This window comes from Ovis canadensis, chromosome X (assembly GCF_042477335.2).
Source record: "Ovis canadensis isolate MfBH-ARS-UI-01 breed Bighorn chromosome X, ARS-UI_OviCan_v2, whole genome shotgun sequence".
Lineage (NCBI taxonomy): Eukaryota > Metazoa > Chordata > Mammalia > Artiodactyla > Bovidae > Ovis > Ovis canadensis.
In genome coordinates this window covers 13,716,809-13,733,380 of record NC_091727.1, presented here as the reverse complement: position 1 = coordinate 13,733,380, position 16,572 = coordinate 13,716,809, and the positions used below count along the sequence as shown (strand labels likewise).

The window sequence follows — 16,572 nt, the reverse complement described above, 5'->3', positions numbered from 1 at the left end:
CTTTGGTCTCCATGCAGAGTTAATTCTACCTCTGCTACTACAAAATTAAGAAAGTACAGAATTTGTCCTGGATGCAGCGCTTCTATCCATATGCTTTAGGTTTCAGGACAATTCAAATACGAAGCATACCCATAGGACATTATTATTATTTTTTTAATGTGGACCAATGTTGCAGTAATTATTCACATGTGCCAGATGGAGGCAATTCATGAGTTTGTCTTTGGTGCTTCTGTTGTATCCCTTCCTTGTATCTTTCTTAACTCTCTTCGTCCTATCTGATTTTTCCTCTCAGGCATCCAACGTGCTCGTTCCACTATTCTTCACAGACATTAAACCTACTATCTGAAAGAAAATTTCGTGTCAGTTCCTTATAGTTTAGTATGAATTGAGAACATGTTCCCTCTCCTGCGGGTATTTGCATTGTAAACCTGAGAGTTGAGAGAAAGTCTTTCCTAAGGGAATGTCAGCAAGGACTTTCCAGCACCTTTTAGACATCAGAAACTGATCTTTAAACTTGAGTTGGACCTGTAGCTGGGCATGTATTAGCACTAATTCCTTACCCTTTAGTTAAGATGGGCCAAGTGACTCAAATAAACAGGCGTGTAGGTGCCAACCCCCAAATTCTAACAATATTTGAGTCACAGAATTCATTTGCAGAGTTCGAGCCACCTTTCTTTCCCTTGTTCCTATTGATTCCTGCTACTTAAATTGTCTTGTGTGTGCCTGCCTTGTTAGGCTGGAGCCCTTCCAGGGCAGAGACCACATTTTACTCAGCTCTGGATCTCTAGGCCCGGCACGGTGTCTGGCTCACTGAAAACACTTCCTGACAAATAATTAGATTCCTGCAGTTCAAATCTGCCTACAGCTATGTTTCCTTAAGTTCTCTTACACCAAGGGTCTTTCCCCTCATTTCATAGAATACCCACCATGAAGGAAAGGTCGAAACTAGTCTGTCACAGGACAAACTCCACCCAACCCAAAACAATTGTGTGAAGCAGAGATAGAAGAATTGCCTTTGGTCTAGTCTGATGAACATTATATTCTTCATGGTTCTAGAATGCAAGGGCTTTATAGAACAGAAGGGGGAAAAAAGCTACTTTTATTTCAGCAGTGCATGACGCCAGGTATTTACTAGAGCAAATGCCACCCAAGGCCCAGAGGGTTAGCTGGAGCAGCTGATACTCTGTGCTGCTTTTTATAACTCTCCTTCCCAGCACCATGCTCTACGTATGTCCCATTTCATCAGGTCACATCAACTTAGGTTGTGCCCAATACTGCATCTTATACCAAATGCATCACTATGTGGAATATTCCGTTTCCTTTAAAAAATTATAAAAATAAAGTTAAATTCCTTAAAAATAAAGTAGGGGAAGTTTCCCTGATTCTTGTGAAAGCAGTGACTTTGCCACTTTTTACAAATGAGCAGCCTCTTTCCTTCCAAAAGACATTGCAGCTATCCACTATCAGCAAGCTGTGAAATTACTAGGTTAAGAATGGAATGTACAGTACAGAACTAAATTGTATATAGAGTTGTGAAATACAATTTTGATGGTGGTGAGTGGTGAGTCTGCAAACTTGTGAAAATCATTTGCAAAGATACTTGCTGTCCACTTTGTTTTTTGGTAGTAAGATTAGAGAGAAAGGGGGATTCTATAATGTAATATATAAAATGTGATCTTTAAAATGTCAATATTTATTCAATATATTTGGTATCTCTCTTATACAATACACAATCTTGGCTGTTTGGGAGGGGGTATAAAAGATGGAAAATCCAAATATCTTGACTTTAAAGTCAAGTCCTTTAAAGGACTTATTATTTAGAAAGAATGTTAATTTTAAAATATAAACAGCCATCATTTCATTTATTGAGAACATACCATGTGTGTCAGGAACTGTGGCAAGTATTTGTATATACTATATATCAGGGGTTGGCAAACTATGGCCAAAGGGCTAAATCTAGTCTATCTGTTTTTGTAAATAAAGTTTTATTGAAACACAGCCACATCTATTTGAGTATTGTCTATGACCATTTTGTGCTATAATGGCAGAATTGAGTAGCTATGACAGTGTTGAGACCTGACCTGCAAAACTAAAATAGTTTCTATCTGCCCCTTATAGAATATATTTGCTGACCTCTGCTGTATATAATTTGTTCTCACAAGAATACTCAGAGATAAATACAGATTTTCCCATTTTCCAATTAAAGTAACTGAAGGTATAGCTTATGTAACTTAGCAAGTAGCAAAGCATGGATTTAATTCTAGATTTACCTGGTTCCAAAAATCTATGTTCTTATGCTATATTTGTGTATAGAAGTAGCCAAAATATGGGTCAGGAAGAAGTCAGAGCCTTATAGAGTCACAGAAAAACTATTATTATGGTTCAGAAAAGAGAGATTATTTTGATTATAGGGTGATAAAGATTCTGGAAAAGATTATATTTGAATACAAAAGTAAAAGTGCATCTGAGGAATTTTCTGTCCCAAGCTCAAGCCTAAGAAAAGTTAACTGATGAAGATCAGATGTTTAGTTAGAATTAGAGCTGAGATTAGAACCAGTTTTCCATTCTCTGAGCTCTAAGTATGCCGTCAGTGACCATACTGAACCATTGAATCTGTGTGTGTGTGTGTGTGTGTGTGTGTGTGTGTGTGTGTGGTTAAATGCTATAGAATGGCATAATTATTTGAAATGAAATGTATGTTGAATGAAACATACAAAAACTTGTATGCTTTGCTCAGTAGTAATTGAACTAAATGGCCTGCACTTCCTTTATTGAATCAATCAAAAAACATATTTGTGCAGACATTTATATGATACCATCACCTAACCAACATCCTACCAAATATATTTTGGTTGTGGAAGATTACAGTTCTGAGACAATGAGAACCACTGGCACACTCAATGACTTTAATTTCAAATAATAAACAAGAGACCACAAAGGAGAATATTCATATCCATTTGCCCTGCAGAGTCAGGTGGCTCTAGGTCAGGAGAAAAATGGAGAAGAGAGCAAAGGGTAGCTGAAGGAAGCTTACCTGATACTGTAGAGTACTTTGCCATTTTTTGAAATACGAAGTAATTTGTTGTCCGTGGTAACATCATGGAAGTTGGCCCCCTTCTCATTGGCAAAGAACAAATCTGGTTTCCAAATGGAGTCCAGCATCGATGGGTCCAGGTCCAGAGAATCATCAGGGTACTCGCTATATGCCAACCGTGAATCATTCCACTGTTGTCTCAGAAAAATATTCACTCGGTAGTCCTATAGAAACGCCATGCATAAGAGTTATCTATCAACCACTCTGACATATTTTCCCCTCAGTCTTCTCCCTGATTTGATGCATGCCATGTTGGTATCTGAATAAACCAGACTGTGTATATCTTGGTCAAAATAAACCACTCAAGTCTATTAGGAATGGGAACAAAAGGGAGAAAAAAAGAAGACTCAACCAAACCAGAACACTCATGGAAAAAGTTGAGTTGGTTGAATTTTTACTTAATGTAATCATTCTGGGTGAAAAGAATTTGCATGCAATGCTGGAGATGTGAGTTTGATCCCTGGGTCAGGAAGATCCCCTGGAGAAGGAAATGACAAACCACTCCAGTATTCTTGCTTGGGAAATCTCACAGACAGAGGAACCTGGTGGGCTACAGTCCATGGGGTTGCAAAGTCAGACACGACTTAGCGACTAAACAACAAATAACAACTATCCAATTTTGCTGTAGAAAAAGATAATGGTAAGTACAGCAGTCAGTCTGTGATGGCAGATTGTCAAATAAAACTGATATATTTTCCAAATCAGAAATGACATGATCTCTGTTTTCAATCTTCTCAGATGCTTTAGGCAGAAGAAAAGCCACGCTGTAATTTTGTAGTGGAAATCTTGTTATAAAACTGTGATATGATGGGGCAGTCTTTTTTAAATTCATCAACATAAATATTAAGATGTTTCATGTTGACAAGATAATTCCCTTAGAGCTACTTACTTTTGAAACTCTTAAATATTTTATCATTTCTCTGAATGGCTTGTATATATGGTAGTCGACCTGATGCTTCATCAAAACAGAAATCTCTTTCATGTTTTCCTAATCTGACATCTTTTGATAAAGGTGTTGCTCCCCGTGGAAACTCAGGTACACCCTGTCATTCCCACTTGGCCTGGAAATTTTCTTCTGTACTAATGAATCAGCGTGAGGCAGTAACTTCTCTTCAGAGGATTTTTACTCAACGTTCTTTAGGTTCATGGAAATTGTTGCTTTGCTTGACAGAGCAGACCCAATAGAGGCTTTAACAGTATTCCCTAGTTAAGCGGGACTATGGTTCAGAGCTAACAGTTGCCCACATCTGCCACCTTCATTTGCTTTGTCACCCCATCTTTGTTTTGGCATCAGGATTTTGGATCATTGCTTACTTTTCTATAACAGTGACCAACATGTCCTAGTTTGCCTAAGAACTTTTCCAATTTAGCCTCAGAAGTCCCACATTCAGGGAACCCACTCAGTCATAAGCAAAACTTGGATGGTTGGTTTTTCTATCAGGTACGATGGAGACCACCTCAGGATGGTCTGTTTTGGTTAATCCCTTTAGAGCCTAAAGAAAAATTGTAACTAGGTTGTAAAGATCAGGGTGGATGAAAAAGCACCAATCCAGTTCCTTCTCCTTAATCACTAAACTCTCCAAATTCTCATGACTTTTCCGCCGTAATACAGCCATTTGACAATCAGGCTGGTAGAGTATTTTGGAAATGGCAGTTCTTAGAAAGAGTGGCCCATGTGGGTTTAAAGAATGCTAATAATCAAATAGTTACTAACTTCTGGAAATCAGTCATCAAAGCCTAGCTTCTTAGGAAAAGCTGAAATATTTTTAATAATGACTGTATGTTTCTCTATTGTACAACATAAGGACTTTTTGACTTGGAAAATTTTATCAGCTGACTTTTATTTGGGATTATTGGACAGAGGAACCTGGCAGGCTACAGTCCATGGGGTCACAAAGAGTCGGACACAACTGAACAACTTCATTTTACTTTACACCAGGCCTGCAAAGCAAATTCCCAGACCTAAAGGGGTGCTGTTGTGGGCCCAGGGAAGCTTCCATTCCATTCTATTTGCTCATTGGCTGTCCCCTCCCTTCAAGAGTGAACCAAGAGAATGGCAAAATCTTAAAAGTTCTCCCCATCACATATTTTGCACTTTTGGAATTATCCAAACCGGCGTGATATGATTCATGGGGTCGCAAAGAGTCGGAGACGACTGAGCGACTGAACTGAACTGAAAGGAATCAGAGAATAGTAACTGGAAATAGGTGACCACTTCAGTGTTTCATTGGCAACAGGAGTTACTGGAAGCTTTGGAGTTTTGTGTGAGTAAAGAATGGAGAAGGCAGTGGCACCCCACTCCAGTACTTTTGCCTGGAAAATCCCATGGCTGGAGGAGTCTGGTAAGCTGCAGTCCATGGGGTCACTAAGAGTTGGACACGACTGAGCGACTTCACTTTCACTTTTCACTTTCCTGCATTGGAGAAGGAAATGGCAACCCACTCCAGTGTTCTTGCCTGGAGAATCCCAGGGACGGCGGAGCCTGGTGGGCTGCCGTCTATGGGGTCGCACAGAGTCAGACACGACTGAAGTGACTTAGCAGCAGCAGAAAGAATGGAAATGTGTGATTTGTGGAAAACTAAAACAGGGGTTGTTGAAAATAAACTAATCCAATTTGCATATAAATAGGTACTAGATAGACCAACTGTGATATTTTCTGAAGATTTCCTGAAGGAAAAAATACACTGTTTCCACTATGTGATAACTACCCCTTTTATTTTCCTTAGGGTGGGAACAAATTATCCTTAATGAAATTTTTTGTGTGAGGGTTTATGAGATTGTTTCAGTAGGAGGTAGGAGAGAAGAGGATGTCATCTCTTAGTCAATTCTGGAGGTAGAAAAATTCCAAGTATAGGAAGTAATGACAGCTGGAAATAACAGAGATGAATGGGTTAAATTTCTTAGGCCATAGGGAGACCCCCTACTCCGGAAGGAAACAGAATGAGAGAGGCCATGAAAAGTCAGAGAGTGAGTCTTCAGCAACAAAATCACCAGGAGAACATCATTGTAGTCCTCCTTTGAACCTGAGAATGATTCAAATATGCATGTTGAGAGATTTCAGAGAATATTACATTAGTGACATAAAATATGAAACATTGACCTTTTTAAAAAAATCTCAATTTTCACAGCTAATGTACATCTTTTTAAAAAGTCTTTCCCACAAGTTTTCTTCTCCAGTGTTTCCTACTTTTCTATTTTGAATTTTCTTCCACTATCAGAACTTTAAAAAAGAGCACTGAATCTATCTTATCACAATAGAACCACTTAATGTCTAAGAGTTAATTTAAAATAAATTAATTAGCCTGTTCATAAGCAAGGATAAGTGGAAAAGTTAGAGGAGGAAATATATTTTATGCCATAGTGACAGGAATTATATGAAATAAGACTTTTATTAGATCTTTTGGAAGTATTTTTTCTTTATAATGTATAGGAATTAAAATTTTCCTTAATTTTGTTCATGATGATGATACATTATTCCAGAATAAATGGCAACCCTTAAAACTTAAAAAATAGAAAAGAACACCCAAGGATATAGAGAAATGATAGCCAAAGAAAAGATCTTCCAGGGCTATGCCTATATAATTCTTTCAGTTCACTATCATTTTCAATATAGGGTACAAATTTGACACATGATTTATCCATGCACTGCCTCTGTTTATTTACAAATAGGTTTATTCTCTCAAGATATTCCAAACCACCAAAGATAGTTATATTGCTCTGTAGCCTTTCTTTGTCTTTATTTTTGCTTCTAGGTTTAATGAAATATTAAAGGAGAAGTAAACATTGAGAGACATGCTTAAGTGCAGACTGAACTTTCTTTTATACTACCTCGTCTCTCCAGAGACAGATTCTACTTCAAATAAATGATGTATCTCCTTGTATTAAAATTTGATTTTCTATGATTGACTCCCTGGGTACTAGATTAGATAATGGAAACATTTAAATTAAAAATGTATGTGTATGTGTATATATATATTTATTTGTGTGTGTCCATGTCTGTATGTGTGTAAATGCATGCATATATCTTTTATTTTTCAAAAGCTATGTGTAAGTCATAGAATCTTTATATATTCTTAACACAGGTAACACAGGTACCTATATTCCATACTATTACTTCACATCAAATTTAGAATTTCTAAAGTTTTACTATTTTGGTACCTTCTAGTTCTATGCCCATGCCACAAAGATTGTTTCCTTAAATTGAATTATTTTATTATATTTAGTCTAGCGTTTGTACTTGGGGATTGCCGCTCTATCTCATCCGCATTCATACTGAGCTTTACTACTTCTCTCTTTTTATTTTATATGTATATATTTTTCAGTCCAATTATGTCATAAAGTTTTCAAAGATATGCTTTGTGGATTTTTTCACAGACCTATATGGCATTTTGGTTTTAACTTCCAGCTACCCTGCAGTAATGTTTTCATCATCTTGAGTATCTGCTAGCTTTGAATATGGAAAGTTAGCTTTGAATTTGAAATTATGGGAGGAGCAGTTGCTTTATGATGAATTCAGGTTTTAACATTGCATTTTAAATTTAGAGACCAGGTCACCTTGTATTAGATTAACAAAATGTTAGGTTGATTCTTGGTTCTCCCTTAAGTTAGAAATAAAGAATGTAGGTACCTGCTATTCCTGGTAAGTTAGCATCTCTTTATGAGTTGCTTATGCAGCTGTAGAATGAAAAGGAGCCTGTAACATCATTCCAGCAGTTACAGCAACCATACATTCTCCTAAGAGGCTATCTACATACATCTTATCCAGTTCTTTGGGAACATGATTTCAGGTTGCAGATAAAACAACTCTTCACCCTGCAGCAGTAACCAGCAGAAGATGTGGAATTTGGGGAAGATTCTGGGGAGCTGGAATCATATTCTAGAGATACTCTCTGAGTAGACACATTTTGTACACTTTCAGCTCTTTCTACCCGCTCCCTGCTGTTGCAATCTATTTCCTGCCGCTTTGGCATGGGGAATGCTCCAGCACTCACAGGTTCAAGCCACATTCTGTTCACCCACATCCTTCCAAGCAGTTATTTGGAAGGTTTGAGGAGACTGTCTCTTCTCCATTTTCTAATGGCCCAACCTTGGGGACAGCTGCATGCAGATAGCATGCAAATATTCTTGACCATTACTGACACTATCAGTATTCCCGAACTGTGCCTTTGTGTTAGGACGGAGGGGCTTGCAAATATACCCCTCATCCTGTAAATTAACTTGCCATCACTAGCTAAAGAAAAAGAGGAAAGAAAGAAAAAGAAATGGTAAACTTATATTCCAAAACTAAATTATAACCTGTCTCATCATCCACCCCTTTCTGGTCTAATGAGTCTTTTGGAATCATAAACAACAACAAAAAAATTGTCCCACTGAATACTCTTAACACAGGGTCAGCTAGTGATGACCGTCAACAGATCCCTGTGACTTTCAAGGAACAGAAGTATATATTTTGAAATAATGTGTATGACCATAATGGTCCATAAAAATATTCTTTAGAATAACACAAATATATTGTCCTGTGGGTGCACATCTTCAACACTAATATACCAAAGGAGTAAGAGGCAATATGAGTCCCTATGTGAGCCTGTTCTTTGCAGGGAGTAAGTAACAACAATAATTTAGTAGGATTTCATGAAGCATAATAGGGCACACTGGACAGCACCAAAAGAAAGTCATACTGAGTTCTTCAAACAGATACTTATTGCCTCTTATTTAGAAACAAACGTCCAAACTAAATTCTTCAATAATGCTGACAAGGGTTGTGGGATAAGAGTGGGATATGAGAGAAATCAACATGTTTAGAAACTCAAAATTCTGATACATTCTTGGGGAAAAAAATCATTCCAGAAAACATAGGGAAAGCAAAACTATTATTCTCCCCCCATTCATAGCACTAATCAACATCCTCAATAACTACATATATTACTGTGCAGAAAAGCTAAGAGTCTGATATCTTGTCAACTAAAGAGTTCAAGGAAGAATTTGTTTCTGTTTAATTTTTTTGACCATCTTTTGAGCCATATTTTATGAGTATATTCATGAGCAGTAGAGTCTCAGGGTTTTGGTAAGGGAAATTTGGGCTCTGATGACACTCTCTGGGTGCATCAGGTAGATACCTAAGCAGAGCCTAAAAGATATGGAATGGTAAGATCTTCTCAAAGTGAAACAATTCTCATGTTCTTATGATCACCTGCATAATGTCTATTTAAATAATGATGCCTTACATCCCAGAATTGACAATCTATAGCCTGTGGGCCAAATTTGGCCATAATCTGTGTTTATAAGTAAAGTTTATTTCTTTTGGAAAACAGCCACACCCATTTCCTTACTGTTGTTTATGGCTGCTTTTATGCTGAAAGGGTGGGATTAAGTAGTTGTGACAGAAATATCTGGTCCTCAAAATCTTAAGTATTTACTGTCTGGCACTTTAGAGAATGTTTGCTAGCCCCTACCCTACATGACATGAGAATTTATTCTTTGATTTAAGCGTGGTAGAGTTTCAAAAAATTTTTTTTAGTTTCACACAAGAGCCATGATTGAAGAAAATACAGATACTTTTTAAAAGCCAAATTCAGTTTGTTATTATATCAGAAGCTAAGAAATAAAAGAAGCATATAGGCATCATTCTTCTGATCATGCGATTCAGTACATCTCATACAGCAGAGTAGACAGGCCATTGATATTACGCTTGGGCAATGATTTCCAAGTTTTCTTATAGGAAATATGACAAAGGACACTTTAGTAAGTGACCAGGAAGCACCTAGGCAGCCCATTTATTAAACACCTTCAATAGCTCTTAAAGACACAGGAAAACAAGGATATCCATAGTTTTCATTTTCATCTCCTTGAATGTTTAGCTTTATCTTGCATTAATGAACATTGAAAAGGTTTATATTTACATTTTTGATTGAGGGTAAGATGCAATGAGGAAATTTAATCAAAGCAACTTAAGGGTCTAATTAATGCAATCAGCATTAGGTCGTGCAAGTATTGTCATTGAATGCCATCGTGTAAAGCTGGTGATAGTGATTTGGGCGGCTGGAATATCTGCCCCTCTGTTATCAAGATAAAACCAAGAGGGGAGAGACAGACACTGAATGCCAAGTCCAAAGTTGGAGTCTTCTTTCCGTGTTGAGCTTTTCTTATGAGTTAATTAACAATCCTATCAAAACTATCTTACTTGAGTAAAATTCTTAATGCACCACATATGGTCAAAGTCCCAAAAGTTTCATTTCTGGACAATGCTGTGTCAGAATAATATTAAAATGGATGGTAGAGTTGTATTATGTCTGACATGCCAGTGGAAATGAATGTTGAGGTAAATTATTATTTTCTAACATCAAGGACATCAAGAAGTACAGTAATTTGTTAAACACAATCCTAATAGTCTGAAAGAGAATTCATAAACACAGCGGAACACTGTTTTTTACTTCTCAGTGGCACTGTGCTTATTATTTCTTGAGTGTTTCTAGGACATCAGCCATCATAGTACTTAGTCAAACTCAACTGTATTTTATTTTGATCTCATCCAATAATACAGCTGTGTACTTTACATATACAGGTGGCGCTATTGGTAAAGAACCCGCCTGCCAATGCAGGAGAACTAAGAGATGCTGGTTTAGTTCCTGGGTTGGGAAGATCCCCTGGAGGAGGAAATGGCAACCCACTCTGATATTTTTGCCTGGGAAATCCCATGGACAGAAAAGCCTGGCAGGCTATAGTCCATGGGGTCACAAAGAGGCAGACATGACTAAAGGGACTTAATACAACAACATACTTTTACATAGTCATGAAAATTAGAACCAGTCAGTGGACTTAAATTATATGGAGGCCAAGAAAATATTTCACTCAAAATGTAATCTCCACACTATACTCTCGCACTATAAGGTTACTGATCTAATAGGCTGTGTCACAGGCAACAATACCACTTTGACACTGATAAAGAGTCTTGGTGAATTTTAAAGTATCTGAAATCTTTTTCATGTATGTGAAACATGTCTGCGCTTAGAATATGATGGGGTTTTATTAGTTTTATGTTTATTTTGGGGGAAGGGAGCCATGCATGTTATGTAATTCCTGTGGATTTGGAACAACTTTTTACTGCCATCAAATTGGTGTGTGTGTGTGTGTGTGTGTGTGTGTGTGTGTGTGTGTGTGTTCATTTTAAGGTCAGCTTCTTGGCATATATCTTAAATGTAGCATGTCTGAAGCTCGATTATGTTAAAGTGTCCCATTATATGAAAATATCTCCTAAACTTTGAAATTTGTATTTCTGAAACATTGGAGATGCAAATATTTAAATATCCTTAATTATGCACCAGCTCATTACTGATAATTCTACCTAAATATAACCAAACATCAAGTGTTTCCAAAATTTCTCTGGCATGATGGATGAAAGATTATTGAATTTTAAGCAAATGAATATTTGACTAATGAATTCCTAAGGTGAAAGAGTATAAATAATTGCTTTCTAGAGGTGAATAAACTTGGAAATTAGCACTCAGTAAATGTCCCACAAATGTACAACAGTGCCCTTTGATCACACATCCCATTCCTTCACACGATGGCTTCAATGCTCAGTCCCACTCACCATTGTAGTTTCTGCTATTGACCCAAAGCTGTTGATAAATATGTTGCAGGTAACATTTACAGGAGGTCCTGCAAGTTGAACAATAAATAGAAAATTTGACAGGTTGTGTTCATGGCGTAATCAATTCATGTTTTTCTCTTGCCAGTGGCATTGTAGCACTTACCATGGTGGTTTCTGTGACTGATCCAAAACTGTTGATAAAAATATTGCAAGTAACGTTTACTGGAGGACCTGCAGAACGCAATAAAAATGTTGCAATAGACATTGAAGCAAAAATACAGCTCCATCAACATCTGTGCAAATGACTAGAGATGTAAACAAAATTAAAATGATGGTGAGATTGCAAAAAAAAAGAGAGAGAGAGAAAGTTTTACCCAGAGAGGTTCACAGTAATAACATTCCCACTAGCGTTTCAAATAATGACAGTTAAGCAATGATAACTTACCCTGAAGAGGTTTGGACTTGGAAAATATAAGCTGAAGACTGTTAAATGGAATTCATTGTCAATAGTTGAGATCAAAATTGCCTTTTGGATGAGTGGCTTTCTTTGACCTTAGGCTCATCAACCTTGTAGATGTCTACAGCGGGTACACATGATGATGGAATAGCCTGGCACATGAGTTCAAATGGAGCTACATTTTGAATGGTGGATAGGTCAGGAATATCCACCTCCTTTTGTGGAATACCCTTTAAATCAATGGGTCTAGTTTGATTCTCATGATACCTCTGAATTTACCCCATTCCTTCTTTATACCCTGTGACTGCCTAATGGGAAATGATGTACAGAAATACAAAACCAAATAAAATTAGCTCACCATATGCGAGACAGCAAAAGAGACACAGATGTATAGAACAGACTTTTGGACTCTGGGAGAGGGTGAGGGCAGGATGATATGGGAGAATGGCATTGAAACATGTAAATTATCACATGTGAAGCGAATCGCCAGTCCAGGTTTGATGCATGAGACAGGGTGCTCGGGGCTGGTGCACTGGGATGACCCAGAGGGATGGGATGGGGAGGGAGGTGGGAGAGGGGTTCAGGATGTGGAACACCCATGGCTGATTCATGTCAATGTATGGCAAAACCAATACAATATTGTAAAATAAAAAAATAAATAAACAAATTTTTTAAAAAAGAAAGAAACCCAGCAGTGTCAGTTAATGTCCAGATTGTTACATCAATAAATATAGTATAAAGCAAGGTTTAGTTTCCCTGGTGACTCAGACAGTAAAGAATCTGCCTGGAGACACAGGAGACGTGGGTTTGATCCCTGGGTTGGGAAGATCCCTGGAGAAGGGAATGACTACCCACTCCAGTATTCTTGCCTGGAAAATTCCATGGAGGTTTATTAATCCTAGATGTGCTTTGAACAAAGAGCATGCTTTTTCCTCCAGAGACACAGGGGACAACTCTGTTTTCCTCTTGCCCTTTGTTTCTCCTCCAAGCAAGCACTGACCAGCCTGACCCTGTTTGGCTTCAGAGATCAGGTAAAATCAGGCATGTCCAAAGGGTACAGTGACAAACTCTTTGCCTCTGACAATAGATGAACCACTTCCCACTGACTTCCAGTTTCATGTTAAGCTGCAGTGTACTTATTGCCCTCCTGTGGTTCCCACATAATACTTTCTAAGATACGAAACGGTTCATGTTGCCATGAACCATCTATTCGCTCATTGCTTTCTCCTGTGGAAATTTGTTTCCACTTAACAAAGGCTCAGTATCCTGGTTCAAGCGACACCCCAGTTGACTCTGTTCACAACAAGCAGGTAGGATCTGAATGAGGAGTTTGGCTTGGCACCTCCTTCAAAGGCTGGTAGTAAAACACAGCTGCAGCAATGCTTGAGTGCCATGTTTTGACTTCTCAAGTCCATGTTGAGTTCTCAAAATGAAAAAAAGAAAAGGTCTCAACAGCTAATGTAAATTTCCAGGCAAGGAAACTTTTGGTAAAAGAAGAAACAAGGAATTTGGATAAAAGAGATGTAGTAAGCTGTTTTTCTTTTTAATATAACTAACTTCTCTGCTTTTAATGAAAAAATAGTGTTTTTTAAAAGTGTTTTTGGGCATCAGATCATAAACATCACCATATTACCAAAACATTTCTCAGCCTACATCTTTGAAATATTCCACGTCTTTTTAGTTTATCCCCTTGTTATTCATCATCTGCCAAGATGACTTATTTTCCATGGGCACTTCCTACTCTGCTTTATTTTGTTTTTCTATTTAAGTTACTCAAAGAAAAAAAAAAACAGAAAAAAAAGAGTCTCTTTCTTGTCCATAGAACTTTACTTTATAACAAATATATTTTTAGGCTAGTAAGAGATAAAGTAGACAAGGTAGAGTCAAGTCATGAGAAATTGTGTGTCTTTACTTTCTTTCCTCTCTTCACAACAAGATATTTCCTTTTAGATGGTCCAATTCAGGGTGGAAAACGTTCATGAATTTTTATATATGAGATAGAAAATGAATAATGTGGGAAAAGAAACAGGAAAGAGAGAAACATCATCTTAACAGGAGGAATTTGAAAATCCAAATGTAGGTTTTCTTGTACTGTAGATTATCTGATTGTCTGGCCTCCCCAACTGGCTTGGAACCAATTAGAAGGCTGGGCCATACCGTCATACATCTGTTTTTATCCTTCCTGGTACATGGCAGTGTGAGTATACTGCTAGAATTCAAAATATTTTTTAAGTTACCACATATTGATACACTGTACTGAGCACATTTTAAAAATTGTCTGTTTTAATCCTCAGAAAAGAGGAATTGTTTTAGTGCTCCAATAAATATTTTCAGATGAGGAAACTGGGGGTTAGAAAAATTAAGTAACTTGATTAAAGTCATACCACAGTAATTAAAGAAGCTGAGACTCAAGGTCTCATTATTCTGATTCCAAAATCCTAAATTTTGAAGACTTTGCTGCACTAGATTCATTGCATAATATCCTCTGACCTGCAAACCATGTTATTTTTCATTGGTTTGTACACTTCTGGGATAATTTGATCCTTTACATCTGATCATTTCAGTCTTGTACACTGCCTTAAGAATCATTTGCATTTCGATATAAAACCTTGGAAATGAAAAAAGAAGTAACTTTCACATGCATGTATTAATAAGGAGCTCACATCTTACTGTGTGCCAATAAGTGCCTTATTTCATTCTTCAATAATTACATGCTACTATGTCTCCCATTCCCATTCCCAGTGAAATGCCCATTCCCATTCCCAGCAAAATGCTGGGCTGGATGAAGCACAAGCTGGAATCAAGATTGCAGGGAGAAATATCAATAACCTCAGATACACAGATGACACCACCCTGATGGCAGAAAGCGAAGAGGAACTAAAGAGCCTCTTGATGAAAGTGAAAGGGAAGATTGAAAAAGCTGGCTTAAAACTCAACATTCAAAAAACTAAGATCATGGCATCCAGTCCCATCACTCCATGGCAAATAGATGGAAAAACAATGGAAACAGTGAGAAAGTTTATTTTCTTGGGCTCCAAAATCATTGCAGATGGTGATTGCAGCCATGAAATTAAAAGACGCTTGCTCCTTGGAAGAAAAGTTATGACCAACCTAGGCATCATGTTAAAAAGCAGAGACATTACTCTGCGTGGACATTACTAGTGTCCATCTAGTCAAAGCTATGGATTTTCCAGTAGTCATATATGGATGTGAGAGTTGGACTATAAAGAAAGCTAGCACTGAAGAATTGATGCTTTTGAACTGTGGTGTTGGAGAAGACTCTTGAGAGTCCCCTGGACTGCAAGGAGATCAAACCAGTCAGTTCTAAAGGAAATCTGTCCTGAATATTCATTGGAAGTACTGGTGCTGAAGCTGAAACTCCAATCCTTTGGCCACCTGATGCAAAGAACTGACTCATTAGAAAAGACCCTGATGCTGGGAAAGACTGAAGGCAAGAGGAGAAGGGGACGACAGAGGATGAGATGGTTGGATGGCATCACCAACTCAATGGACATGAGTTTGAGCAAGCTCTGGGAGTTGGTGATGCACAGGGAAGCCTGGCATGCTGCAGTCAGTGGGGTTGCAAAGAGTCAGACACAACTGAGCGACTGAACTGAACTGAATGTCTCCCATTTTATAGATGAGGAAACTGAGGCACAAAAGAAATTCATTAATTTTCCCAAGGTCACAGAGTTTGTAAGAGGCAGAAACTGCCTAACTTTAGGGACACCTTTTTTAACTAGAGGGATAAAATGCCTGAGGCCAATAAAATCACCCTGAGGATAGAAGTTACCTGAATATGGGACAATGTCTGCAAGTTCTTTGGGTTGAATAATAGAATTGTTTTTCACTGTTAAGAGTTATCCTGACATGTGCCAACACAACCTCCCATCTGTGTTTTAGCCCAATAATTTACTAAGGTGTTCTAATTAACAGTAACACATTCTTCGATGTGATCACCAGCAAATGAATGTGTTCTATAAACTGCAGAAAGAGTTGACACTAGTTAAACTCATCTAATTGGTTTATCAGCAAAGATACTCCAATGAGAATTTGATGAGAATTTGACTGGGAAGAAGAATTATATAGACATCTAATCACTCATATCACTATTCTCTCCTTCCTTCTTCCCTCCTGCCCTCAACAGAACCAAAAGTTGGCTATCTTAAAAGATCAACAAACTTTACAAACTTCCTCTAATGGGATAAATCTCAGTTGCCCGTGATGTATAATCCTTTTACTATGTGGTTGAATTTGTTTTGATACTATTTTGTTGTAGATTTTTGCATCTATATCCACAAAGGTTATTTGTCCTTAATTTTATTTTCCTGTGATGTATTTATCTGTCTTTGGTGTCAAAGTAATTTTGGCATCATAGAATGAGGAAGTATTCTTTTCTCTTTTATTTCTTGGAAGAGTTTGAGAAGGATC

The 16,572-nt window shown here is 37.6% G+C and overlaps 1 protein-coding gene across 2 annotated transcripts in view; it reads right to left on the bottom strand.

Moving 5' to 3' along the window:
* GLRA2 (glycine receptor alpha 2) overlaps positions 1–16,572 on the bottom strand; it is a 207,326-nt gene that overhangs the window by 153,565 nt on the left and 37,189 nt on the right. Inside the window, exons 3-4 of one of the 2 annotated variants that reach the window (XM_070289801.1) lie at positions 11,848–11,915; positions 3,035–3,258 (exon numbers count right to left, since the gene is read on the bottom strand). In XM_070289801.1, the coding sequence (XP_070145902.1) occupies positions 3,035–3,258; positions 11,848–11,915 (292 nt within the window). Of the gene's footprint in view, positions 1–3,034; positions 3,259–11,684; positions 11,753–11,847; positions 11,916–16,572 lie in introns of both variants that reach the window. The other variant, XM_070289800.1, reaches the window with a different exon arrangement.